Genomic DNA, 27,714 nt, shown 5'->3' on the forward strand with positions numbered 1-27,714 from the left:
TTCCCAGCATGCCCTGCTCTCTTGGGGAGCTGCTTCGGGGAGCAAAGCTCACAGCCGACTTTTCTAATCAGTCTGGCGTCAGTTTGGAGCCTGTTAACTTTTACTCTCTAAACACAAGAGCCAGGAATGTGTCCAGGAGGCTGCAGGATTGCGGTAAGGCTCACTTCATCTGTGTCTGTCCCAGCCCCTGGCTGGAGAGGGCCATCTCAACTTTTCCTCTCTCACTATGGACTTGGATGAAAGGGACTTGTTCAGGGAACTTTGCAGAGGCGAGCACCTTTTGTGTGAGGCTCCAGCTGGGGCTGCTGGTAGTGAAGACTGGGAAGGACTCCTCCTCCAGCTTCCTTGGGGGGGAGGGGAAGCGTGGCCAGTTGGCTGGATTGCTCCGACCAGTCCATGCCTGGCACCGTCCGAATAATTCACATTCCAATCCCACAGCAGCACTTAAAGAACCAATCTGGGAAAGAAAGTTTTGTGTAAAGCTAGAAACTTCCCTGGGGAGACCAGGGAATTGGGGGGGGGGCATTATGGGTAGAGTCTCCTTGGCTGTAATTTGATTTAGGTGCTAGACATTCCAGGCTGTGGTGTCTATAGTGGTCTGGGCACTCTACTGCTACCCACTTCTCCCATTCTTCCTGAGGTCTCCTGAGTCTTATGTGTGCCCTGGAAAGAAAGACAGAAGCCTAGGGATGTTTTATTTTTTCTTGAAAAAAATTCTAAAAATTGGGGGGGGGGATGGGGATAGTGCAGGGAGAGAGGGGGGGGGAAGACAGACAGACAGAGGAGAGAGAGAGGAGAGAGATTGCAATAGCCATTTGTCTGCTCTCTTCTATTCTTCTATGCCATGTGGAGCCCTCCTCCCCCACCAGGATGAGACTCTTTGAGACTGTGGGCTATTACTTACTTCCCTAGGTGTTAGAGATGGACAGATTTAGTTGAAGTATGGGGGGTGGGAATTGTTGGCATCTGGCCCACCCAGAGTAGAGCACAGAAAGCTGAGTACAGCTGTGGGTCACTTTCAGTGACTCACAGGAGCTACTAGAAAGGCCTTTAAATCAGGAGGCAGAAGGGCTAGAGCATTTGGACCCAACCAGGGCCAGAAAGACATGAGTTTGAAATTTACTTCAGGCACTTACTAGCTATGTGACCTTAAGTAAATTGCTTAACCAATTTGTGCCTTCATTTCCTGACCTGTAAAATGAGGATAATAATAACACCAGCCCACAGGGTTGTTGTGAGGACCAAAGGAGATAAACATCAGTAAAATGCTTTGGAAACCTTAAAGTGTTATATTAATGATAGCTATTATTAGTAGAAACTCTTTGATTTATAGGGGAACAAACAGACCCAGACAGGGGAGTGGCTTGCACAGAGAAACAAACTAAGAATGAAAATGCACTAGGGAAGGATGAAATTTTATTCCCCTCAAGACCAAGAGATTGAGTTTGAATTCCTGGCTGGAAGCAATGTCTGTTGCCCCCATTTCTCCTGTGTCTCTTCAGCATCTGGTTTTGTGTTTTGCTTTTTCTCATGGACAAATGTATGTTCCTTTGGCATGGGGAAACACGCCTGTAAGTTTCAACTTTTTCTCCTACTCTCAGCGTATCAAGCAGGATCAACAAAAGACCAGCCACTTAGGGCTATGTGAAGCCTCTCACCGGTATTCCTAACAGTGTGGATTTCATCTCCTTTCTATCCTTTTCTTTCCTTCTAATTTCTTCTGCTTTCTCACATTTTCTTCTACCTTTCATGTGGATCCTGTGATCATCAAGGATCATACAAATATAGAATGTTAGAGTTGGAAGGAACCATAGACTATACATCAGAGTTAGAAGAGATCTCAGAACACCGTGTGTTAAAACTATAAGAATTCTGACAATAAAGAATGTTAAAATGAAAGAGACCATAGAACACAGATTTTTAAAACTGGAAGAAGTGGGGGAAGGGAACAAACATTTATTAAGCACCCACTATGCACCACCCACACTACCCAATGCCCAAGTTCTAGACAGTCCATTTTTAGGAAGAACATAAATATCCTGGAGGGCAGTGACCAGAAGGACAAATGTCCTCAAGACCACGCCACACAAGGATTAGTCTAAGGAATCAGTGATATTTTCTATTTGAATTTTTCCTGCCATTTGGGCTAATTGTTTAGTACGTATTATTGTTTCTGTCAGTTGTGTCTGACTCTTTATTACCCCATTTGCGGTTTTCTTGGCAAAGATACTGGTTTGCTATTTCCTTCTTAGCTCATTTGACAGATGAGGAAACTGAGGCAAACAGGGTGAAGTGACTTGCCCAGGTTCACACAGCTGGGGTCTGAGACCAGATTTGAACTCAAGAAGACTAGTCTTTCCTAACTCCAGTCCTGGCCTTCTTTTCACCTCTCCATCTAGATGCCCTTTGTATATATTAGTCTTATACAATTTTGCTTCTCCAGATCCTCTGCAGAAACACCATAAAAATCTCACTTTGGGCTTTTAAAAAATATTCCTTGAGTACCAATGGAGCACTCTCTGGGGAACCTAATGTTTATAAAGGCTCATAGATTGCTTGAAAAGACAGACCTTAGAGACCATCTAATCTAATTTGCAGATGAGAAAACTGAGACCCGGGAAGATTGTGACTTGTCCAAGGTCACACAGTAATAACCAGAGGGAATTTGAACCCAGGTCCTTTGGTTCCAGAGTTCAAATTTTTTGTACCATACCAGGCTTAGATTGTTACAAGCATTGTAAGACTGACCAAACCCTTTGACTTACTGATTTACACTCATAGCTCTAAGACTGGAAGGGACTTCAGAGGTCATCTAGTTCAATCCTCTCATTTTACAAAAAGGGAAACTGAGGCCCACTGGTGAAGTGACTTGTTCAGGCAAATAGTGTAACTGACAACTAAAAATGTGAACTCAGGTTCTCTGACTCCAACTCCAGTGACCCCCATGACACCAGCATTGAAAGCAGAAATTATTACCACTTTGTGTGCTTTTTAAAGTTTTTCCCCTGCTCTAGATAATAGAAGGAGGCTAGATCTGGGAAGCTGGGTACTGCAGTGGAAATTGACAATGCAGTTGTCAATTTCAGCTCTTGGTAACAGGCATCCTTTCTCATGTGTTCATTCAGAAGTGAAAACGGTGTTGCTACAAATAAAGTTTCCATTAGAAGCTTGACAGATAAGCCTAGTTCAAGGCAAGAAGAACACTTGTTAGTGAAGAAATAAGCCAGATTTTGACCCTGACCTGTAGTAAATACCCTGCTTTCCCAGGTTCTAGGTTTTTTTTTTTTTTTAAAGGTTCTTAGGTTGATGGAACTGAACCCAGACTGGAAGGAGGTGGGTGGAAATATATGGCATCTCTTAAGGTGCTAAGTTCCGGGGAAATGTAACTTGGCCATCACATTCTTTTCTGGAGCCCAGATACATTGTAACTTTCTTTAAAAATGTTTTAAGAACTTATTTTTTACTTTTTATTTTTATATCCCTTCTATTTAAGAATGTAGCTTTTCTCCACTCTCTCCTACCCATTCCTTTGGGCCATACCTTGTAACATATTAAAAAAGAAAAAGGCAAAAAAAAAAAAAAAAGCACACTTCAGCAAAACTAAACCCAAACTGTGACTGTCTCTGATAGTGTATAAAACAGTACACATCCAAGGTCTCCTATGTCTCTGGAAAGGAAGGAAGTGTTTTTTTTTTTTTTTAACCCTTCTCCAAGGACCAACCTTAGCAGTTATAATTATGCAATGCTAAGTTTCAGGTTTTTTTTTTTTTTTAACATGGATAATATTACATTTTATTTACTTATTTATGTTTTTTTTTGGAGGGGGAAAGGTAAGGCAGTTGGGGTTAAGTGACTTGCCCAAGGTCACATAGCTAGTAAATGTCAAGTTTCAGGGTTTTTTGTTCTTTTGGTTCATGGTATTTTAATCATTGTCTATATCATTTCCCTGCTCTTTCTTTACTCTGTATAAGTTCATACAAGTCTCCCCATGCTTCTCTGAAGTTTTCATTTCCATTGTTTCTTGCGATTCCTAGAACTCCAGAGAAAGAATTGATAAATAGAAGTCTGTATGGAATAATTTTACTTATAAATACCGATTTGCGTCTTATGGTAGCTATCTCTAGGGTGAGGGGGAGGGAAGGGAAAAAAATAACTTTGCTATATATTTAAAAGGAATAGCAAGTTGTACATAATAGACTTGAAGTTTCATGTACAATCATCTTTCTTTTTATTATACTATGCTAAGGAAATGCTTGTTTTATTCCAAAAATTAATTTTTAAAAAAGTTATAAAAATAATAATTACTAGTATTTACATATTTATTAAAGTTGCAAAGTATTTTACACTCATTATCTCATTTGATTCTCACAGTAAACTTGGGAACTAGGTGCTATTATTATCCTCATTTTGTAGATGAGGAAACCAAGGCACAGAGAGGTTAAGTGACTTGTCCAGAGTCACAGAACTATTAAGTATGGGAGGTTTGTTTTATACTCAGATCTTCCTGACTCCAGACCCAGCACCACGAAACTGTCTCCTATATGACCATTTCCTTAGTCATTTCATGGTCAATAAACATATACTTTGTATAATACTCATTTTCACTTACTCTTGGATTTAATATTCATGCTCTGATTTTTCGTTTTCTGTTACTTGATTTCAGAGACCTAACATGTTTTAGGGAATCCTGGGATGTAACTGGGTCTAAGACGTGCAACTTGCAACAATGGAAACTGTTGTGATTGTCGCCATTGGTGTGCTGGCCACCATTTTTTTGGCCTCATTTGTGGCCTTGGTTGTGGTTTGTAGACAGCGCTACTGTCGGCCTCGAGACCTGCTCCAGCACTATGACTCCAAGTGAGTGTCCTGAAGAGGGAAGGGGCATGAAGAAGGATCAGAGATGCAGAGCTGGAAGGGACCCCAGAAGCCAGCTCATTTTACAGATGAGGAAACTTAGTTTCAGACATTTAGTGAATGGCTCAAAGTCACACAAATTAGGCTACCTCTTGGTTCCTGGAAGAAGAAATACACACTTAAGAAACATCATGTTGGGTCTCTCCAGCCCAGAGCTGTATGTTTGAAAGTGTTGTGAAAGTGGGTTTTCTGGGATATGATTCATGCTCACAATCTATACTGATTAGGGATATGCCTGGAGAATCAGAGGACTTGTGTTCAAATCACAACTGATAATTTACTACTTGTGTGACGCTGGGCAAGTCATACAACCTCTTCCTTATCTGTAAATTAGACCAGATGGCCTCTGAGGTTTCTTCTATGTCCTTATTCACTCTCTGGGCTTCAATTTCTTCATCTGTAAAATGAAGGGGTTCCTTGCAGTTCTAGATCTAGGATATTTTGTTCTTTTCTTCCCTTTAGCAATCCAAGGTTTTCATACATGATCAAAACCTGAAGTGTACCCAGTTCTTGTCCAAAGTCATGGGGAAGGGATGGTAGCAGTGGGATGGGGATGGGGGAAGGTTGATAGCAAAGTCCTCAGAGATACTGGACCCTGTTGAAACAAAACACACTGCAACAGAAATCTTTGTTAGACAAGATGTTGGAACCTTGACTAGTGGACCACTTGAAGCAAGTGCTGCTCAGTGCAGCAAATTCCAACATCTTGCTTCATGCAATAAAGAGCTCATGAAAAGACACATGTAAACTGACTTACACAACCAAATCAGCGATGTTTTATCTTTATTTCTGAAGATTTCCCAGTCACAGTGGTTCCTATTCTCGCAGTTCTAAGTTCCATTCATGGGACCAGTCCCCAGAGGTGATCTTGAATGGATTGTTACAATTTCAGTGTGAGAATTTACACCTTGGAAAGCAGCCAAGGTGATTAAATAAATCAGGACTTGATTTATTGGGTTTTTTTTTTTATTTCTTAGACTTAAGAAAATGATGGAGAAAACATTAACAATGTAGATTAAATTTAAAAATTTGTCATGTTTTTTTTTTCTAGAGAGCTAGTTGTTAAACATTTATCAGTACACATCTGCCAATCCCCATTCTTTCAGCCTCTTGTACTATTGGTTCCTAATTTATAATTCAATCATGTCTTCATGACCCTGTTTGGGGTTTTCTTTGCAAGGGTATGGTTTATCATTTCCTTCTCCAGCTCATTTTACAAATGAGGAAACTGAGGTAAACACATTTAATAGGTGTCTGAGGCCAGATGTGAATTCAGGAAGGAAGATGAGACTTCTTGACTCCAAGCTCAGTGCTCTATGCACTATGGTGCTATCTAGCTGTCCCCCTAATTTATAAGCAAACATTTAAATGTACTAGCAGGGGTGGGGAACCTGTGGTATTAATCCCTTAATAAAAATATTTGTTCTGTGAAGTTTGGACTCAATCAAAAGGCCACACCCAAGGACCTAGAAGGCCACATGTGGCTTTGAGGCTGCAGCTTCCTCACCCCTGTAGGTGAACCCTTACTGTTTAAGAAATATTTATCACAGGATCTCAGATCTGAAGCTAGAAAGGATCACAAAAGTTATCTAGTCTCAACTCTCATTTTAGAGATGAGGAAATGGAAATAACTTGCCTATGGTTAAACAGGTAGTAAGTATCAGAGGCAGAATTTGTCCCTTGGGCTTCCTTGTAATGAGCTTTTTCCTATATAGTGATTCCTAATGGGATCTGTATTTCTAGGGTTGAAGTAGAAAGAGAAAGACTGGGACAAAATGGTGGGCTAAGTATTTAAGATGACAATTTTGAGGGCAGGTTTAAATAAAATGAAAGTGGTTCTGGGGAATTCAAGGAGAGGCCAGAAAAGAGGGAGGAGGAATAGGAAAAAGGAGGTGGGCAGGGAGATAATCATACTAGCAGAACATTAGGGACCATGTACCATTTTGATGGTGATACACAGTCCTACCTGCTTTGTCTTTGGAATGGTGAATTCAGACTTTTGGACTTTTGGGCTTTTTAAAAAAAATTCTCTGGCCTCCTCTAATTACTGCCTAGCAGGGGAGTTCCATCCAAAGTATGAAGCCTGCCCTCATGTTCTGTACACAGTAGGGGTAACCAGATCTAGGACTAAGGCTTTCTTTTTCTCTGCACTTCACCTGTTTCCTTCATCCTTTGGATGAATTATTCCCTTTCTGGCAGGTGGTCAGCATCAACCCTCTGTAAACCATTTAACTATGTTCTTTCCTTATAGACCAATTGTGGACCTAATTGGTGCTATGGAAACCCAATCAGAACCTTCCGAGTTAGAACTGGACGATGTTGTCATCACCAACCCCCACATCGAGGCTATTCTAGAGAATGAAGATTGGATTGAGGATGCTTCGTAAGGCAACTTTTCCCATTATGTTCTCTAAAGGTTAACCTCCCTGCCCTTGGGGTGGGCTCCTGTGACTTGGGGGTTTCTGCCTCCTCATTCATAAAATGAGGGGATTGGATGTTTTCAAAGATGATACCCAACGCCAAATCCTATAAACTTTTTGTCCGCTAGAGAGCCCCACTTTTTGACTAACACCCCATCACTTTGTTTTAGGACTTGGAATCAGGGGACCTGGGTTCTAATCCAGGCTTTAGCAAATTCTAATTCTGGGCAAAACACTTAAACTAAACCTCACTTTCCTTTTTTATGTCTCCCCTTCCCCCCAAATGAAAGTAATAATGCATGTATGACCTACTGATAAGAGTTGTACGGCAAATGCTTCATAAACCTTAAAGTGCTATAGAAATGGTACTCATTATTATTGGGGAGAAATAGCAGTAGAAATAGAGTACCTACGCTGGTGTCAGAAGACCTGGGTTCAAGTCTCACCTCTGACACTCACTAGCTGTGTGACCTTGGGCAAGTCATTTAACTTCTGTTGGCCTCAGTTTCCTCATCTGTGAAATGGGGACAACAGTAGCACCAACCTCCCAGGGGTATTGTGAGGATCAAATGAGATAGTTCTGAAGCATTTAGCACAGTGCCTGGTCCATAGTGAGCACTATATAAACATTAGTGCTGATGATGATGATGATGATGATGATGATGATGATGATGATGATAAAAGTGAAGAGACTTCCTGGGCTCAGAGAAGAGAGCCTCGATTTCTGGGAGATATTATGATGGGGAGGCTGGGAGGAGCTTCCATTGATAGGATCTCCTGACCTTGGTCAATGAACTTATTCTGTTTTGATTACATGAGATTATTGCTGATAAGGGCAGCTAGGTGGTACAGTGGATAGAGTGCCAGGCCTAGATTCAGGAAGACTCATCTTCCTGAGTTCAAATCTCGCTTCAGTCACTTACTAGCTGTGTGACCCTGGGCAAGTCACTTAACCCTGTTTGCTTTAGTTTTCTCATCTGTAAAATGAGCTGGAGAAGGAAATGGCAAACCACTCCAGTAACTTTGCCAAGAAAACCACAAATGAGGTCACAAAGAGTCAGATACAACTGAAAAAATGACTAAACAACAGCAACAAATTGCTGAGGAGGGAAATCTGGCTGGAAAGGCCATCCGTGGGTTAGAGGTGGAGGAGGTGGGGATGCCTGGAGGGAGGGAGAATGAAGGATGGCTTCTCTCTGAGTCACTGACAAGCTCTTTTTTTCTCTAGGGGTCTCGTGTCTCATTGCATTGCTATTCTGAAGGTAATCATTCCTCATTAGCAGATCCTGACTGTAATGACCACATGCCGTCCTTGGGGTATAGCCTGGGGCAGGACCTTCCTTTGTCTGTCTCTCAGAAGATACATTTAGTGCTTGGGGGTGGAGGGTAGGCAATGGTTCTGCATGGAATGAGCTGAACTTGACTGGAATTGATAACAATGATCCCAGGTCTATCTCCTCCCCTCCATGGTACTTTGTGCCATCCATAAAGAAAAAAGATCTGCTCCCTTCTAAACCGCTAAGATGTAGCATGAGAGAATGACTCTGGATATAGCAGACGTGGGTTTTAAATCCCACCTCTGGCAATGATCACTTATGTGATTTTGGGCAAGTTGCCTTACTTCTCTAGACCTCAGTTTTCTCAACTGTAAAAAGAGGGGGTTGGACTAGATGGCTTCTGAAGACTCTTCCATCTCTAAATCTATCACTCTTGCTCTGCCAATGACTGCCTGTGTGATCTTGGGCATATCAGTTACCTCCCTGGGCCTCAGTTTTCTCATCTGTAAAATGAGGGCAGTAGATTAGAAGATTTTTTTCCCTCTACTGACAGATCTAAGATCCTAGTTTTTTTTTGCCAATCCCTTTCAATTCTCTAGCTCTAGGATGGGGGAGAGGGGGAGTTCAGGCATGGACTAGGCTCTTGGACCTTGTTGATTAGGCAATAGAATACTTATGCTGGGGTCTTGAGGGAATATAAAGTTGGGGTTGGGGTTAGGGAAGCTTTTACTGAAGGCAAAACTGTGGAGGAAAGATGAGGGCGAGGACTTTTCTCCTAAACTCTAAGGGGAAACTTGATCATATGTTCTTTCTCAGTGTTTTAATTCCAGATTAGAGTTCTTTGATCCAAAATTCCAACCCTGATCTCTGATTCCCAACCCCATCCTGGTCTCACTTTACATTTGCTTCTTCCTGTTCCCTGGTAACATGTTGTCTCCAACATCATGGCAAGTCTGGGGAACAGAAAATGAAACAGGAAACCTAGCTAGGGGTTGGAGAGCTAGCCTGGGTCTGGATTGCCCCCTGCCCCCAAGGAAGACAGAGCCTTGAGACAGGCAGATCATTGTCGTTTTATAACTACCCACCTTCACTCTCCATCAGATCTGCCATACTCTGACAGAAAAACTTGTTGCCATGACGATGGGCTCAGGGGCGAAGATGAAGACTTCTGCTAGTGTCAGCGATATCATTGTAGTGGCTAAGCGGATCAGTCCCAGGTAAGAAACAAACTGGCGAGGTCTTGGGGTGTGTGTGTGTGTGTGTGTGTGTGTGTGTGTGTGTGAGAGAGAGAGAGAGAGAGAGAGAGAGAGAGAGAGAGAGAGAGAAAGAGAGAGAGATTGTGTGAATGTGTATGAGTATAAGTGAGTGTGTGTGTGACTGTGTGAGAGTGTGTGCATATGTGTGTGTGTGAGAGAGGGAGTGTGTGTGAATGTGTGTATGTGTGAGTGTGTGCATATGTGTGTATATGCATGAGTGTGTGCATAAGTGTGTATGTGTGTGTGTGAGAGTGTGTGTGAATGTGTGTAAGAGTATGAATGAGTGTGTGTGAGAGAGAGTGTGTGTGAATGTGTGTAAGAGTATAAGTGAGTGTGTGTGACTGTGTGTATGTGTGAGAATGTGTGCATATGTGTGTGAGTGTGTATGCATGAGTGTGTGCATAAGTGTGTGTATGTGCGTGTGAGAGTGTGTGTATGAATGTAAGAGTATGAGTGAGTGTATGTGTGTGACTGAGTGTGTATGTGTGTGACTGTGTGTGTATGTGTGAGAGTGTGTGCATATGTGTGTGAGAGAGACAGAGTGTTGTGTGCATGTGTGTAAGAGTATGAGTGAGTGTATGTGTGTGACTGTGTGTATGTGTGTGATTGTGTGTATGTGTGAGAGTGTATGTATGAATGTGTATAAGATGTATGTGTGAGAGTGTGCATATGTGTGTGCGAGAGTGTATGTGAATGTGTGTAAGAGTATGAGTGAGTGTGTGTGTGACTGTATGTGTGAGAGTGTGTGCATATGTGTGTGAGTGTGTATGCATGAGTATGTGCGTGTGTGTGAGAGTGTGTGTAATAGTGTGAGTGTGAGACTGTGTGTGAGTCTTTGTGTGTGCATGTGTGTGTGTGCGTGTGTGTGTGTGTGTGTGTCCTGTGTGGAAGGCAATGGGGAAAGGGATACATTCAACTCCGTTATTCACACTAATGGATAGGTATGCTGGCAAGGTGATACCCTTGTTCCTTTTTCCCCTCCCCTCAAATAAAAATCAATAACAACAATAGATTACCCACAATCCTTTATGAATGTATCCCATGGTCTGGTAGGAAGAGCATTAGACTTAGACTCTGGAGACCAGGTTCAAACCTTGCTTCAGTAGCATCAGGGTGGTACAGTAGATAGAGTCCTGAACTTTGGATCCAGAAAGTTCTGACTCAAGTATTTATTAGCTAAGTGACCCTGAACAAGTCACATCTCTATCTGCCTCAGTTTCCTCATCTGTAAAACAGGATAATCATAGCATGTATCTCTCAGGTTGTTGTGGGAGATCAAACAAGACAATATTTGTAGGGTATTTTGTAGATCTTTAAGGGCTATATAAATGTTTGTTATTATTTTAATTATGTATTATATCCAATATATAATTACACATAGTAAACATGCTATAATCTATATATAACATATTATGATATTATATGATATATATATATATACACTATACACACTATTATAGCTGTATTATATAATACATAATGTACAAATTACATGTATGTGCATACACACAACATATATGTATATATGCAGGTAGATATACACACATATGTCACATACACATATGCATATATTACACACACATATAATACCTATATTTTAAAGCAATTAGGGTTAAGTAACTTGCTCAAGGTTACATGGCCAGTTATTTTGTGTGGGTGCCAAGTATCTGAGGCCAGAACCAATCCCGGGTCTCCCGATGCTGGGGCCGGCGCTCTTACTCATTGTGCCACCTGGCCGCTTCCACACACATATAATATTAAATGATAATGGTGATAATTCTGACACCATATATTAGCTGTGTGACCTTGGTAGGTTAAGTGACCTACCTCTGAAATAGAATTAAAAACACTTGGACTGGTTATATGATAGGAACATTATGAGGAAGGTGATTTGCAAGCATGATTTTACGACTTTATGCCGTCCTTTCTCTTTATGGCTAAATCAGTTGCTCTTCCTAAACATTTGTCAATGCCTTACAGGCAGTTTCAGAGGGGAGAACTCTCTGCAATTGTTCTGGCTGATTCACAGATGCCAATTTGGGATTAAACATTTCCCATGAACTGGGATGTACTGACATTGTACCGGGGTGAATAGAACAATGGACTTGGATTCAGGCAGACATGAATTCTAATTCTGTCTTTCCCACTTAGTAGCTGTGTGACCTAAGACAAGTCATTCAGCCTTTCCAAGCCTCAGTTTCCTCATTTCTATAACGAGGCAGTAATATTCGTAGTAGGTATCTCACAGGGTTTTTGTAAGACTCCAATGAGGTAGAAGAGCTCATATTATATATATGATCTCATCTGATATCCACAGCAACCCTGTGCTATACGTCCTATTATCCCCATTGTACACACTTGGAAATCGAGTTTGAGAAAGTTCCTCTTTTACTATTGTATGACCTTGGCCTGGACCCTCTCTTATTCCCAGTTTCATCCACTGTGAAATGGAGGTCACTGGATGGGAAGGAGTTGGATTAGATCACGTTAAAAATTTGAGGTCCACAGACCTCCAAGGGATCCATGGATAGATTTTAAGGCATCCTTGAACTTGAATGGGAAAAAATCATATCTCTATTTTTACAAACCACTAACTGAAATTTAGCATCTCCTTCAATTAAGAACTTAAAAAAAAATCCCCACCCATTATTTCAAGAAGGGATGTACAGGTTCCACCAAAGTGACTGCCAAAAGAGTCAGTCCATCACAAAAAGATCAAGCTCTCCTGGGCTAGAGGTTCTTGAAGTTCTAGAACTTTCAGTTCCAAATTTCATGATCCCAAGTGATTATGCACTTCTTCTGCCCCCGGATCCCCTTTGCTCTTCTCTGCTACTGGCTTTGGAGGAGATGAAAACGAATAGGTGGGACAGTGTCAGATACAAATATGTGAGACATCTTCTCTAGTCCTACATTTGTTAATCTACGGGGTGACTTGTCCTCCCTGGGTCTCAGCTTCTTTACCAGTCCAGTGACGGAATTCAATTGAATCCCTTCTGGGTTCTTTTCCAGCCCCGAATCTGTGATCTCTGCCGCCTGCTTTAAGCACCATAGAACCAGAGCTGGAAGGTCACCTAGTCTAACCCTTTCATTTTTCAGTTGAGCAAACTGAAGGGTCGAGAAGGCTAAGGTTTATCCAAGGTCTGCCAAGTGGCAGAGATGGGCTTTGAACTTAGACACTCTTACAACTCCCCATGATACTATGTCAACTCTCTGTTGTCCGTTGCCTCAGTCGGGGAGGAGGAGTATAGTCCCAATGCAATAGGAATTGCATATGCTAGGCGCCAATTTAATCTCAGTTATGGGCAATACCACTAATTTGCACCTGATATTTTGATGAAAAATGAAACCAGTTTCCATGGTCTGGAAGTCTATGATGGCACTGCCACCTAGTGGTCACTGTGTGAATGTGCTTGAGCCATGAAATGCCTCTTCCTGTTCTATTCTGGTGGTGATGTGTGCTCCTTATAACTTAGTCCCCTTTCCAGTCTTTTTACACCTTACTCCCCAACACCTACTCTTAGATCCAGCAGCACTGGCCTCCTGGAAGTTCCATGAACAAACTCTACGTCTCTCAACTCTGGGAATTCCCTCTGGCTGTCCCCATGCCTGGAATGCTCTCCCTCCTCTGCTGACTTCTGACCTCCCTGGCTTCCTTTGAGTCCCAATTAAAATCTTGCCTACTACATGAAGCTTTCCCTAACCCCTCTTAATCCCAGTGCCTTACATCTGTTCTTTTTTTTTGGAGTACATGTCAGGATTGTCTTAAAAAAATTTTAAATACATATTTTTTGATTACATTTGATTTCTAAGCTGTTTCTTTCCCTTCCTCTCAATCCCCCACTGGAGAGGGTCAACATTTGACACAGATACATACACATGTGAAGCTATACAATGCATAGTTCTATATATCAATTCTTTCCCTGGAGGTGGGTAGTGGCTTCCTTCATGGGTCCTTTGTAGTTGATCTGAATCTGTTAATTGTTTCCTATCTGTTCTGTCTGTAGTTGACTTTGTATATGGTTTGTATACATTGGTCTGTGTATTCTCTCCTCCATTCGATTGTAAGCTCCTTGAGGGCAGGGACTGTCTTTTCCTTCTTTTTGTGTCCCCAGCACTTAGCACAATGTGGCACATAGTAGGCACTCGATAAATGTTTCTTGATGGATAGATTGATCGAATCCTGCAGAGTTGCCTGGACACTGAGAAGTTAAGTCATTGGCCCAGGCTCACACATCCAGGATGTGTCATGGAGTGACTCTAATTCAAATCTTTCTGGCTCTGAGTCCATCTCTCTAAACTCTAAGGCTTCTCTCTGCTTCCTGCTTTCCCGGAGGTAGGGAAGCCCCCCAGCTCCCGGAAAAGATGCAGAATTCTGTGTTTCAGCATGCTGTGGGAACTCCGAAAGTTCATTTATCTTCTTGCTCTTGAGAGGTTAGATGATACAGTTGAGAGACTGCTGAATTTGGAGTCAGGAAGGACTGACTAAAGCAAAAGTTCCAAGCAGTCAGCAGCATTATCTGAGATTGTGCTTAGTCCTGTGGGAGGAATATGGAAGAATTAACCGTTTCAGAGGAGCTTGGGGAGGGGAGGTGACCATGGAGAGGCCAAGTAAGGACCTGGAGACTCTAAGGAGGGAGGGGAAGAAGCGGAAATGAGCCAAAGACACTTCTACCTTCTCTTTTGATGCTGTCCCTAGCTCATGGGTGCAAGCAAGAGTGGGGAACCTGTGGCCTCGAGGCCACATGTGGCCCTCTAGGTCCTCAAGTGTGACTCTTTGACAGAATCCAAACTTCAGTTTGGCCACATGTGGCCACAAGGCCACAGGTTCTCCAGCCCTGGGTGCGAGTCTCCCACCTATGCCTGCCTAGATGGAGCCTGCACCATCTAGAAAAAGTCATGCAGAAAAAGTCAACTGTGGGATTCCAAGCTGGAAGGAAAGTCATAGTTGATTTAGTCCTTGTCTTTGTCCTTTTACCTCTGACCCTGGAAACTCAGTTTTATACAATCTAGATACTGCTCACTTATTTCTTAGTGACACTTCTTCTCAGGTATTGACGACCCTCCCAACACCTCCCCCAATTCTGCTTAAGAAGACCAGGCAAGGGGGTGGCTAGGCGATGCAGTGAATAGAGCACTGGCCCTGGAGTCAGGAGGACCTGAGTTCAAATCCAACCTCAGACACTTAACACAAAAACTAGCCATGTGACCTTGGGCAAGTCACTTAACCCCAATTGCCCTCCAAAAAGCAATATATATATGACCAGGCAAGTTTCCGTAACACCATTCCATTAGCAGATAATAAAAGGAGCTGATAACAGCAGGTATATAGTGCTTTAAGGTTTGCCAAGCACTTTGCTATATGATCTCCTTTTTTCCTCACAACAACCCTGGAAAGTAGCTGCTATTATCATCTGCAGTTTCCAGATGAGGAAAGCAGGCAGACAGAGGTTAAGTGACTTGTGCAGGGTCATGCAGCTAGTCAGTGTCTGAGGATGGATTTGAATTCAGGTCTTCCCGACTCCAGGTCCACGTTTTCATTCTTTGTATCACCTTGGAATGTAGATTTAACTTAGCTGACTGATGAAGAGGAGTAACTCTAAGGATGCATAATATGTTGGGGGATGTCTGTGGTGAATAAAGCTGTGTTGGCTTAGTAAAGAGCTCAGAGCTTGGCTGATGCTCCCTTGATCTCCTCTAATCCCCTCAAGAAAAAAAGCAGAGGACCCAATGGAAAGTCCCCTAGATATCTTTTCCTGCCTCCATTTATATACTATAGTTCTAGAGCTGAAAAGGACCTCAGACATGAATTAGTTCAATGGCCTTCATTTTACAAATGGAGAAACTGAGGCACACAGAAATAAAGTACCTTGCCCCAGGTCACATGGGCTGTAACCATCAGGGCAGGGATTTGAACTGGCATCCTCTGACTCTCCTCTTTACCAATCCCTTTCCCCTTCTTCCTGTTGTTCTAGCTCTCATTTCTCATCTTTCTTATTTCTGCTCTTGTCCTCTTACTCCAGGACTGTTTTTATCTTTTGTCAGATCCAGGCAGAGTGGAGTCAGATTTGAAGGCATACAGAGAAAGCGAGGGACTGACTAACATTGCTTCTAATTTTCTCAGAGGACGGTCCCAGCAGGCTGGCTTGAGGGTTTTCTTATTCACCACCTTAACAGCTCCTGGAAAAGATTTAAGTGGAATTCTTCCTCAAACACTTCTTGGAAATCGAACAGTAAATCTTTCCTTTTTCCTCTCTGACTAGGCATCAAGGTGGCTGTGAGCAGGGCCTGGAGTTAAACCATGCCCCAAAGTCAGAATGGGCAACACTCATTTATCGAATCCATTTTATTTTTAAATTGAGCCCACCATCTGAACTGAATTGAATGAGGATTTAACTTGTACTGAAGTCTGGTACAATAAAAAGAGAAATCCCCATTGAATCAGAGAATGTGGGTCTAAATCTCCCCCTACCATGTTTACTACTTGTGTGATGGTGGACAAGTCACTTAGCCTCTCCTGGGCCCTCAGTTTCTTCAAATGTATAATGGGGGTCTTTTTGTGGTTCAATCATGTCTGACTCTTCATGACCCCATGGACCCTATATAGCATGCCAGGCCTGTCTGTCCTCCACTATCTCCTAAAGTCTCTCCAAGTTTATCTTCATTGCTGCCATGATACTATCTATCCATCTCATTCTCTGCCATCCTCTTTTCCTTTTGCCTTCAAGGTGACTTTGATGATCCTAGGATTTGGGCTTTTACCTTCTCTCTATTGGTGTAGAATGTAGTTCTTTTGTGCCTAAGAGTTGCTGTGGCCAAAAAAACCTCTTGATTTTATAGATCATTGATTTCAAGCTAGAAAGGACTTTAAAACTTCTCTAGTCCACCCCTCCCTTTTGTTTTACATTTGGGGAAACTGAGGCCTGTTCCAATTCATAGGCTCATGTATTTAGATCTTGAAGGGGCCTCAGAGGACATCTAGTCCCCCCTCTCACTTGCCCAGGATATATAGGAAGTAATTAGCAGAGCTGAGATTGTTGGTTTTTAGTTGGCAGGGCTCTCAGAGGCCATGGAATCTGCCTCTCCCTCCTCATACTTTATATTTAAGGAAAATAAGGCCCAGAGCAGTGGAATGATGGACCAGAGGTTGCATAGATATCAAATAATGGAGCTAGGATTTGAACCCCAGATGTGGTGCTCTTTCTGCCATGTTGTATTCTCTCTAACTGCAAGTTTGTTGGACAAGCTCCTGGTGATGAGCCCTTCCTCACTCCTGTTAGGCTGATTTTTGGATGATAGGCACACAATCCAAGGATCACTGGCCCATACTCAAAGCTCTTTGGCAGAATAGGACCAGCACTGGTCCAGCTTCAGAGCAGAGGGCCAGGGTGGCCTGGGTACCAATGGGGAGGCATCCAAGTAGAACATCAGAGGGTCAGGTCAAAGTTCAAACTAAAGCAGAACCAGGGCACTAAAATAGTATTTGAACTGAACCTTAGCTGATACTTCCCTTTACAGAAGTAGACCTTGATCCTGTGGACATGCCTCCAACAGAACCCCCAAGGATATGTCTTGAATTAGTGGTATGATGAAAAGAATGTTGACTTTGGATTCAGAAGATGTGGTTTCAGACCCTGACTTTTGCTTTTTTATTACTTACATTACCTGGGGTCAGTCATCTTATTTCTCTGGATCTCAGATTCTCCCTGTGGCTGAGGAAGTTGGAGCTGGTGATCTCCAAGTTTCCTCCAAATTCTATATGTGATTAAGCTCTCAATGTGTACAAGGTTGTAGAAGTACAGATTTATAGTAGAAGGGACCTTGGAGGCCATTTAGTAAATGGTAAGTAATAGAGTCCCAAGAGCTGAAATGTAAGAGAGTGAGGGATTGAGCATTAGGAAGAAGGTGAAAAGGTAATGAATTGGAAAGAGTCAGAAGACTCGGTTCAAATTCTTCTTCTGATGCAAGACCCTTTATTTCCCTGAGCCAAATATCCCCTTGTTTTATAAATGAAGAAACAGAGACTCAGAGAGGTTGTTTTGTCCAGGGTCACAAATAATAGGTATCAGAGGTGAGAGACAGCATGGCCTTGTGGATAGTTGGAATGCTGAAGGGAGTTTACGATGGGAGCTCTTTTTTTTTTTGCTGCTAAAACCCTGGATCTGGGTCACCTCCTCTTCTTATATCCTGCAAAGAAAAAAGTACAAGGTAACACTATGGGACCATAGATTGAGAGCTGGAACAGGTCTCAGATGTCATCTGGTCTAACCTCATTTTTATGGATTAGAAAACTGAAGCATAAGGGTGAAGTGACTTGCCCAGGGTCACACAGATAGGAAGGATAAGTGCCAGGATTTGAACCCAGGTCTTTCTGCTGTCAAACCTAATGCTCTTCCATTTGGACACTTCAATCTCATCAATGTGCTAGGTTCTTGGGATGGAGAGAATGATCATCATCATAAAAGCAGACATTTATACTGTGTTTCATGTAAATATGATCTAATTTCATCCTTATGATATCTTTGGGATGTCAGTGGTATTGTTATCACCCCCATTTTGTAGAGAAGCCTGCTATGAAATGACTTTGTGTGTATTTTTTATAATATATGTATCTGTGTGCATGTTGTTACACACATCAGATTGTAAGCACCTGGAGGGCAAGACACTATTGTTTTTTTTCTTTGTAACCCTCAGACCTCAGTGGTACTTGATGGACGCTTGGCAATTGAACTTCAAAGTTAATAGAATGTTTACAAAGTCGTTTTCTCTTCCAAAGTTAACAGAATATTTACAAAATGTTTTTCTCTTTGCAGAGTGGATGACGTTGTGAGATCAATGTACCCTCCACTGGACCCTAAGCTTCTGGATGCCAGGTGAGGAGCCACAGCATGACTTGGACCATTTGCTAAAGGTGGAGGGGGTGTGTGTGAAATAGACATTCAGGCAGCTGGGGAGCGAGTCAGCCAAGGAGTCAACTACCCTGTGACCAGGCAGCTGACCAGTCAGTCCTGTAACAACCTCTGTTCTTAGGGCCTGGGTCTCTCCATGGGAGGTAGCGAGACCCTAAAGTTGTCACACTCTTAGTCTTGAGTCATGAGGAAGAAGCTCCTTCAGCCAATGTTCCAGCAACAGGAATGACAGCAGGTTACATTCCTGGGGCCACTCCTGCTCTACCTGGATCCTGTGGGGCTGGAGATGGTTTTTGCAATTTGGGGTAGCATTTATTAAGTTCAGGCTCTTGCATATTCCAAACCTCCCAGGGGCTAACCAGTCATTTTATTCTGCATTAGAGGTGAGATAATCCCATTCTAGGGTCCTTGGAAGTAAACAGAACCAGTCTTAGGTTTTAGATTTCAATATCTAAAAATAGGCTCATGTTAGATCATGTCTAAACACTCCAATCTTTCATCGACCCAAGACTTAGCATGGTGCCTTATTGACTGATTGAACTTCATTGGCCATGCCACAGGTACCAAGGGCTTGCCTCCCTTGGTTCTGGATGTTGTCCACTGATAATCTTTGGTATATGATCATAGGATCATTGCCTTATAGCTGGGAGGGATCTCAGAGGGCACCTCATTTTACAGATGGGAAAACTGAGGCCTGTAGAGGTTGACTTGCCCAAGGTCACACAGGCAGTAAGTCAAACTCATATCTGTTAACTCCAAGTTTAGCATGCATTCCTCTGTACCACACTTCTTCCCTTTTGGATTGGGACTAGAGTTTGACCAGGTCAACATCAAATGGTCGTGATAACTGTTTCTCCCATATTTGTCCCTCCCGCATACCCATAGTCATTTCAGTCATTTCTGACTCTTCATGACCCCATTTGGGGTTTTCTTAGCAGAGATACTGGAGTGGTTTGTCATTTCCTTTCCCAACTCATTTGACAGATGAGGAAACTGAAGCAAACAGGGTTAAATGACTTGCCTAGGGTCACACTGCTAGTAAGAGTCTGAAGTCAGATTTGAGCTCATGAAGATGAGTTTTTCTGACTCCAGCCTTGGCACTTTATCCACTTCTCCACTTAACTGCCCACTATAAGCCCCCAAACTAGGCACTTCCCCCATTCTGGCCTCCCTGAGGCTTTACTTATGGCAAAAGCACCACCAGCTAACTCCAGGTCAAGGCATGTACCTAACACATCCTTCTGCACCATGTATAAATTGTTTTTCAAACCATTAAATCCTAATTTTGTTCCCGCTTGACTTATAACCTCTTCAGAGATGTTTCATCTTCACTTTTTGATGGATCTTTAGGATACAACACTGGATTCAGAGTCAGAGGACCTGGGTCCAAATCCCAGGGTTTGCCATTTACTCCCTATGGACAAGCTGAGAGGCACTGAGGTGGTACCATGGATTTGAGTGTTGAATTGAAGTCAGAAAGACCTGCATTCAAATCCTTCCTCAGACATTTACTTACTACTCATGTGACCCTGGACAAGTCACTTAATCTCTGTCTGCCTCAGCTTCCTCATCTATGAAATGGGTGTAGTAATAGCACTTGCCTCCCAGGGTTATTCTGAGGACTTAATAAGTCAACATATGCAAAATACTTTGTAAACCTTAAGGCTGAACATAAATGCTATCTAATATTAACAACAGCAAAACAGTAATCTCTCCTCTCTTAGAAGGGTAACCTAATCCTGTTGGTTTTTTTCAGGACAACTGCTCTCCTCTTGTCTGTCAGTCACCTGGTGCTGGTGACCAGAAATGCCTGCCACTTGACTGGGGGTCTGGACTGGATCGACCAGTCGCTGTCAGCAGCTGAGGAGCACATGGAAATCCTCCGGGAAGCGGCTTTGGCCTCTGAGCCAGAGAGGGGCCTCCCAGGTGCTGAGGGCTTCCTACAAGAGCAGTCGGCCATCTAGCCACGCCTGGCTGGCCACAAGAGGGCAGACCTTGGCACTCCAATGAATGTTGTCTTTTCCCTGTAGGATTAGTTGGCTTGCTCAGCTCCCAAGAGAAGCTATTTTGTGTGTAGATGAGTAGGGCAGCATGACCCACTGGCATCTCAGCTACAGTGATCATTGGTGGCCAGTGCCAAATTGTCATAGAGATTACAGTGTCTGACATTGGCCATCACTTTTAGGGCTTGAACACTCTAGAGGTGATCATTTCCTCTTGGGCCCTGTGCTACCATCTGGATTGCGATACCTTGGCAATGGCCCAGTGCACAATTAGTTTTTTTCTAGGTCTAGTTAACTGAGTTACATTAATTATAACATTTAATCCTGGAAATATGAAAGGAGGGGCCCTTTTCTGTCTGGAGATGTATTTGGCAAATCACAAAAGAATAAGTTGGTGGAAGCGGTATGGGGGATACTTCTCAGTCATGAACCTTAGGGGAGTCAGGATTGAAACTTGAAGACCTTGAGGTCTGGAGGACATGTAATAGAGAATCAGTCATGGTAAGGTGGCTAGAGAGTTGACTTTGGAGCCAGGAAGAACTGGGTTCAAGTCCTGCCTCTGACATGCAGGTAGGGAGACACTGGGCAAGTCACTTAACATCTCAATGCCCCTGGAAACTCTCTAAGACTAGAAATTCCAAAGTGATTTCCAATTTGCTTTGGGAGAGGGAATTTTCCAATTTGCTTTGGGAGAGGGAATTTCCTCACAGGGAGTTTCCTATACAAGTGAAAGAGGGAAGGGAATAAACATTCATTAAATACCTACAATGTGCCAATAAGTCTGCTAAATACTATATCAATGAAATCATAGGGTTAATTAAAAAAAAAACCTTATTCAAAACCATGAAAACAAGCGATTTATCAAGATAGGTAAGCCACTTGAAGTCATGGGAGGGACCCATCTTTGCCTGCTCTGCTCAAATGTTAGGAGGAGAGGAATCTGTCCTCCCCAGACATCCTGAATACATATCTTAAAGCTGAGCTTCTGGAGACCTTGTCCTGCTCAGAAATCTAGGTGAGGGTATAGAGGGAAAAGTCACAGCATCTCTCTGGGTCTCAGTTTCCTTCTCTGTAATATGAAAGGAATTGGGCTAGATGGCCTCTAAGGTCCCTTCTAGCTCAAAATCGATTATCCTGTAAGTCTCCTAGCCTTCAGTTTCTTTCTCTTTAAATTGAAAGGGCTAGATCAGAGAGCCTGTGGGGTCCTTTCCAGTTTTAAATTTATGAGACACTGTTCTAAGGCAATTGGCACAATTCAGGAACATTCAGGAGCTCCTCTGTTTCCTGAGATCTGTTTGGCAAATGATGAAGCATCAGTTGGTGTGAGGGGTGTGGATGGGTCCTTCTCAGTCACTGAGTCTTAGGGGACTCATAATTAAAATTAGAAGACCTCAGTGTCTCAATATTTATTGCCATTTTATGGGAGAGTCCACATTCCCAGGTCTGCTTAGAGCTTTTTTTCTGCCCTGGGTGGGTGGGGGGAATAAAAAGCATTTCCTTAGCTTCCCATTCTCTGACTGTGGGGTGGAACTAGTTCTGTACCAAACTTTACTATTTCTTGCACAGAAGATGGAATTTGTCTCCTTAATGTCTTGGCCCTAGGCTGAGTTGTCAAAACTAAGACGATTCTGGGAGATAAAGGCAATTTTGGTACCTTTTTCAATGCACCCAAAGACCACAGTGTTCTGGTGTTCCACTTGGGAAGTCATGTTTTTAGGTGATTCGAACTTGCAGACTGGTTCATTGTTGAGGCTGAGGGAGAGGGAAGGTCCCTTATGATTATCTGGGTAATTACAAACTAATAGGTTACTTAGATTCCTATTGAGGAGCTAGGGGTCAGGGAAGGAAGGTTGGATTTCAGCATACACAGAGCCAAGGGGAGCCTTCCAAGGTCAGATGAGAACCTTATTGGTTTGAGTTCCTGAGCCCCTTACTTCAGAGATACCTTTTTCTGGCTTTTTGAAGCTTATGTTAAATAGTATCATCTTGTGGTGATAAGACCAGTAAGTCTTGGGAAAACTGGGATGTTTGATTGGATGTTGGCCCCTTTCTATTACTTCTCAATTAGATACTCAAGATCACTCTTATTTTGTTTGGACCCCCTGTCAAAATGTACTCTCGGGAAATCATCCAAAACTCACTTTAGCTATAGTGTAAATGACTGCTATCAGATGATCCAAGGACATTTCATTTTCATTTTAAAAGAGATCAGATCCTTAAACTAAGAAAAATGAAGGTATGACATGGAATTTCAGTCTTTAGCCAGTTAATGGAAGAACTTGGGCAGTAGTGGGGCTTTCCAGTGGTCTGGAAATCACACCCCACCCCACAAATCATCATACCTGCGACATCCACATGTAAGGTCCTGAGTGCCAACACAACCAAACCCATACTGACCTACAACTACAAGAGCCCTTATTTCTCCAGATGTGTTGAACCTCCCTTACCAGATGTTGCTCACTTGTACTCCTTGCTGCTGAGTAGTTTTGCTTTCATTTTATATGTCGAACAAGTAGAAATCACTCAATAAAATGGATGCTTCTGAACGACAGGTGAGAATCAATGTCTGTTGCCTCTTCTATCCAGACCCCCTTGGGAACTGGATTCAGGAGATCCCTTCATGCAGCAGAGATGCATTTACCTATGAACTAATCAACTTCCTGGAGGTGACTTCCTTTCATAGGGGGCCCATATCTACCAATTCAAAGGAAGTAGAGGGAAAGGTTTTATGCTGGTTTGCCAACACCACAGCTGTCCACTAGGACACCTGGGTTCTAGTCTCTGTCCTGCCACTAACATGCTGTTTGACCTTGTGTGGGACATTCTATTTCCCTAGGCCTCATTTTCTTTTTCTATAAAATGAAAAATCTGGATTAGAAAGTCATCAACATTATTTTCAGGTTCAACTATTTTTTTTTTTTGTTTTGGTTTGTTTGTGATGCGATAGACTGGAGTCAGAGAACCTGAATTCATATTCTACCCCTGACACTTGTTATCCATGTAACAAGATTGGGCTTAATCTTAATTACTTAATCTCTCTGTGCCTCAGTTACCTCATCTGTAAAAGGAGAGAATTGGACTAAATGCTCTTCAAAAGCCCCTTCCAAACTGAATGTATGATTCTTTGACTTCCAATATAGGGCCAATACAGCTCTGATATTCTTTTACTATAAGAGTAAGTAGGAGGGTGGCTAGGTAGCACAGTGAGTAAGAGCACAGGCCCCAGTGTAGGCATGACCTGGGGATCAAATCCAGGCTCAGACACTTAGTACCACACCCAGAAATAACTGGCCGTGTAACCTTGAGCAAGTTACTTAACCCCAATTGCTTATTAAAAAAAAAGTAAGTAGGGTGACCTATAAACTGGATAAGGAAATGATTCTACAAAAAAGTAAGACTCATAGTGTGTAGTTGTAATTCCCTCCTTGCTGAACTCTTATCAACATGATCAAGATTGCTCAAACTTCCTTAAGGGAAATTCCTGGAGGAACACCTGTTGCTATGATGGTTTCTCCTCCAATTATTATGTGCATAACTTTAAAAAGATTATTTTTAGTTTTCAACATTCACTTCCATAAGATTTTGAGTTCCAAGTTTTTTCCACTCCTCCCCTCCATCTACTGCAAGATGGCATGCAATCTGATATAGGTTATACACATACATTCATATTAAACATACTTTCACATAACTCATGTTGTAAAGAAGAATTAGAACCAATGAGAGGAACCATGAGAAAGAAAAAACAGCAAAAAAAGAGAGAGCAAATAATATGTGTCAATCTGTTTTCAGACTCCACAGTTCTTTTTCTGGATGTAGAGAGCATTTTCCATCACGAGTCTTTTGGAGTTGTCTTAGATCCTTGAATTGCTAAGAAGAGCTAAGTCTATCAAAGTTGGTCTTCGAACAATGTGGTTGTTTCTGTGTACAATGTTCTCCTGGTTCTGTTCATTTCACTTAGTATCAGTTCATGTAAGTCTTTCCAGGTTTCTCTGAAGTCCACCTGCTCATTATTTCTTATGGAACAATAGCATTTCATTACATTCATATACCACAGCTTATTCAGTCATTCCCCAGTTGATGGTCATCTCCTCAATTTCTAGTTCTTGGCTACTACAAACAGAGTTGCTATAAATATTTTTTGTATATATGGGTCCTTTCTCCTTTTGCATGATCTCTTTGGGATACAGACCTAGAAGTGGTATTGCTTGATCAATGGGTATGCCTAGTTTAGTAGCCCTTTGGGCATAGTTCCACATTAATCTCCAAATAGTTGGATCAGTTCACAACTCCACCAACAATGCATTAGTGTTCCACTTTTCCCACATCTCCTCCAAAGTTGATAATTTTCTGATTTTGTCATATTAGCCAATCTAATGGGTGTGATGTGGTACCTCAGAGTTGTTTTGATTTGCATTTTTTCTAATCAATAGTGATTTAGTACATTTTTTTCATATGACTAGAGATAGCTTTAATTTTTTTATCTGAAAACTGCCTATTCATATCCTTTGACCATACAATGTGCATTCTTATCTGTGAGAGGCACAGTGATTGGTGTTATACACAGTAAATTGACCTCAGAGACAGGAAAACCTGGGTTCAAATTCCCTTCTCTGACATACACTGCTTTTGCAACTCCAGGCAATTGTCTTAATCTTTCATCACTCTTAGGTAACTCTCCTAAGGCTAAGAGTTACAGACCTGCTTTGGCAAAGGAAATTTCCTCCTCTGGAAATTCCCTTTCTCAGAGAAATCATAGGTCTGGTCTTTATTTGTGTACATGTCCCTGTCTCACACCTCTGTCTGTGTGCTGTTCCTCTCCCACATCTAACTTCCGGAGCGCAGAGAAAGTTTTCTGTTTCTTCTTTGCATGCCAGAAAATAGATGGATGAAGTAGATCTTCTGGAAGGTAGATAAGGGAGTGAAAGAATGTTATAGAATGCCAGCGCTGAATGACATACACCTTAGAGATGAGTCAGTCTCTAAACAGTCAGCCACCTAGCATGTATTAAGAGTCTACCGTGTATCAGGCACTGGTGCCAAGCCATGAGAATATAAAGAAAGGTAAAAACCAGCCCCTGCTCTCTGGGAACCCAACATGCAAACAACTATGCATGAGCAAACTATGTCCCCTCTACAGGGATACATTTGAGATAATCAACACAAGGGAGGCAGTTGGGAAAGACTTCTTATAGAAAGTGGGATTTATAGCTGAGATTTGAAGGAAACCAGGGGGCTAGGAGGGGGAGATAAGGAGGAAGAGAACTCCAGGCATGGGGGACAGCCAATGGAAGGGCTTGTAGTAGGAGAGATTAGAGTGTTCTGGGTGAGGAATGGCAAGGAGGCCAGTGTCACTGGATCACAGAATACTGGGGGAGGTGTAAGGTGAAAAAGACTGGAAAGGTAGGAAGGACCCAGATTATGGCTGGCTTTATACATAAGCAAAATAGAGGGTTTTATTTTTATCCTAGAGATGGTAGGAAGACAACTTTGGCATCTGACTAGATGGAATGGGGAGAGACTTGAGATAGGGGGATCAACCAGCAGGCTACTGCAGTAGTCAAGGTATGAGGTGATGAGGACCTGAACCAGGGTGATGGCAGTGCAAAAAAAGAGAAGAGGGGCATATATGAGAGATATTATAAAGTTAGAAGCAACAAGACTGATTGGATATGGGGAGTGAGAGAGTGAGGAGTGGAGGATGACACCTAAGGTGCCCGCTAGGGTTACTGGGAAGATGGTGATGCCCCTAAGGAACATAGGGGGCAGCTAGGTGGTACAGTGGATAGAACACTGGCCCTGGAGTCAGAAGGAACTCAGTTCAAATCTGATCTCAGACTCTTACTACCTGTGTGACCCTGGGAAAGTCACTTAACCCCTGATTGCCCCCCTTGTCCCCCCTCCCCAAATAAAAGAAAGTTAGGAAGAGGGGCAGGTTTGGTGAGAAAGATGAGTTCAGTTTTGGACATATTGAGTTTAACTCTATAGAACACCCAGTTCAAGCTGTCTGATGGACAGTTGGAAGTGTGAGATGAGGTCAGTAGAGAGGTTAGAATGGGACAAACCAACCAAAGATCCCATCTGTGTAGAGATGCCCATCTATCATCTACTGGGAATTCTTGATCTGGCTTTCACGGACAGTCCATGGATGGATTTCAAAGAATTTTAGAACTTGGATCAGAAAAAAAATGCATCTCTATTTTCACTAACCTCTAACTAAAATTCATCATTTTATTCAGATATAAATGCACAGCAGTCAATGAAACATGATTCTGATGGGATCCATGAGCTTCACCAGATTGCTAATGGGGTTCATGACACAAAAGACCTAAAGAAGCCCTGACTAATCCATCCTTTTCTTTTGACAGAAGAGGAAACTGAAGCAAGATCAGATCAATGATTCCTCTGAGGTCTTGTAGAAAGAACCTTAGGAGATTAGCATGCCAAAAGGCAATTTCTGGGGTCTGGAGCAGAAACTTTAAAGAGGCTTTAAAGAATCCTTGCAGAGAATGGTTAATAGATTACCTGGAGATTGCTCCCAGTAATTAGGCTAGGCAGCAAAACCATAGCTGGAGGGCATTAAATAGAAGGGCAAAAAATCTGAAGCCTGGTAGATGAGACAAGCATGATGGAGTTCTGTTTTTTTTTTTTTAATCCATTTTGGGAAATGAAGTCTGTCTTGTGATTTTATCTTCCTTTTCATCTTTGTTAGCATTTGTGCAGGATCTTAAAGCTTGTAATTCCCTTTGCAAGTATCATCTCATTTGAAACTCACAACTTTAACAGGTAAGTACCACGAGGGTTAGTCACACAACTAATAAATGTTTGAGGTTGAATTTTTAATTTTTTTGGAGGCAATCTGGGTTAAGTGACTTGACCAGGGGCACACAGCCAGTAAGTGTCTGAGGTTAGATTTGAATTCAGGTCCTCCTGACTTCAGG

General features: G+C 42.3%; 1 protein-coding gene across 1 annotated transcript; it reads left to right on the forward strand.

Moving 5' to 3' along the window:
• On the forward strand, positions 1–23,335 carry TMEM98 (transmembrane protein 98). Its single transcript, XM_069089921.1, has 7 exons — positions 1–153; positions 4,664–4,857; positions 7,166–7,297; positions 8,563–8,596; positions 9,713–9,828; positions 18,678–18,737; positions 20,530–23,335. The coding sequence occupies exons 2-7, from the start codon at positions 4,727–4,729 to the stop codon at positions 20,735–20,737; spliced, it is 681 nt and encodes a 226-aa protein (XP_068946022.1). The 5' UTR covers positions 1–153; positions 4,664–4,726; the 3' UTR covers positions 20,738–23,335.
• The last annotated feature ends 4,379 nt before the right edge of the window (positions 23,336–27,714 follow it).

The sequence above is a fragment of the Petaurus breviceps genome, unplaced genomic scaffold, assembly GCF_028583685.1.
Source record: "Petaurus breviceps papuanus isolate PSGF00001 unplaced genomic scaffold, PetGlider_PUasm1.0 186, whole genome shotgun sequence".
Classification (NCBI taxonomy): Eukaryota; Metazoa; Chordata; class Mammalia; order Diprotodontia; family Petauridae; genus Petaurus; species Petaurus breviceps.

Coding starts and splice junctions, on each gene's coding strand:
- TMEM98 (XM_069089921.1), top strand. CDS start 4,727: ATGGAAACTGTTGTGATTGTCGCCATTGGTGTGCTGGCCACCATTTTT. Junction 9,829..18,677: donor GCTAAGCGGATCAGTCCCAG/GTAAGAAACAAA, acceptor TTCTCTTTGCAG/AGTGGATGACGTTGTGAGAT. Junction 18,738..20,529: donor CCTAAGCTTCTGGATGCCAG/GTGAGGAGCCAC, acceptor GGTTTTTTTCAG/GACAACTGCTCTCCTCTTGT.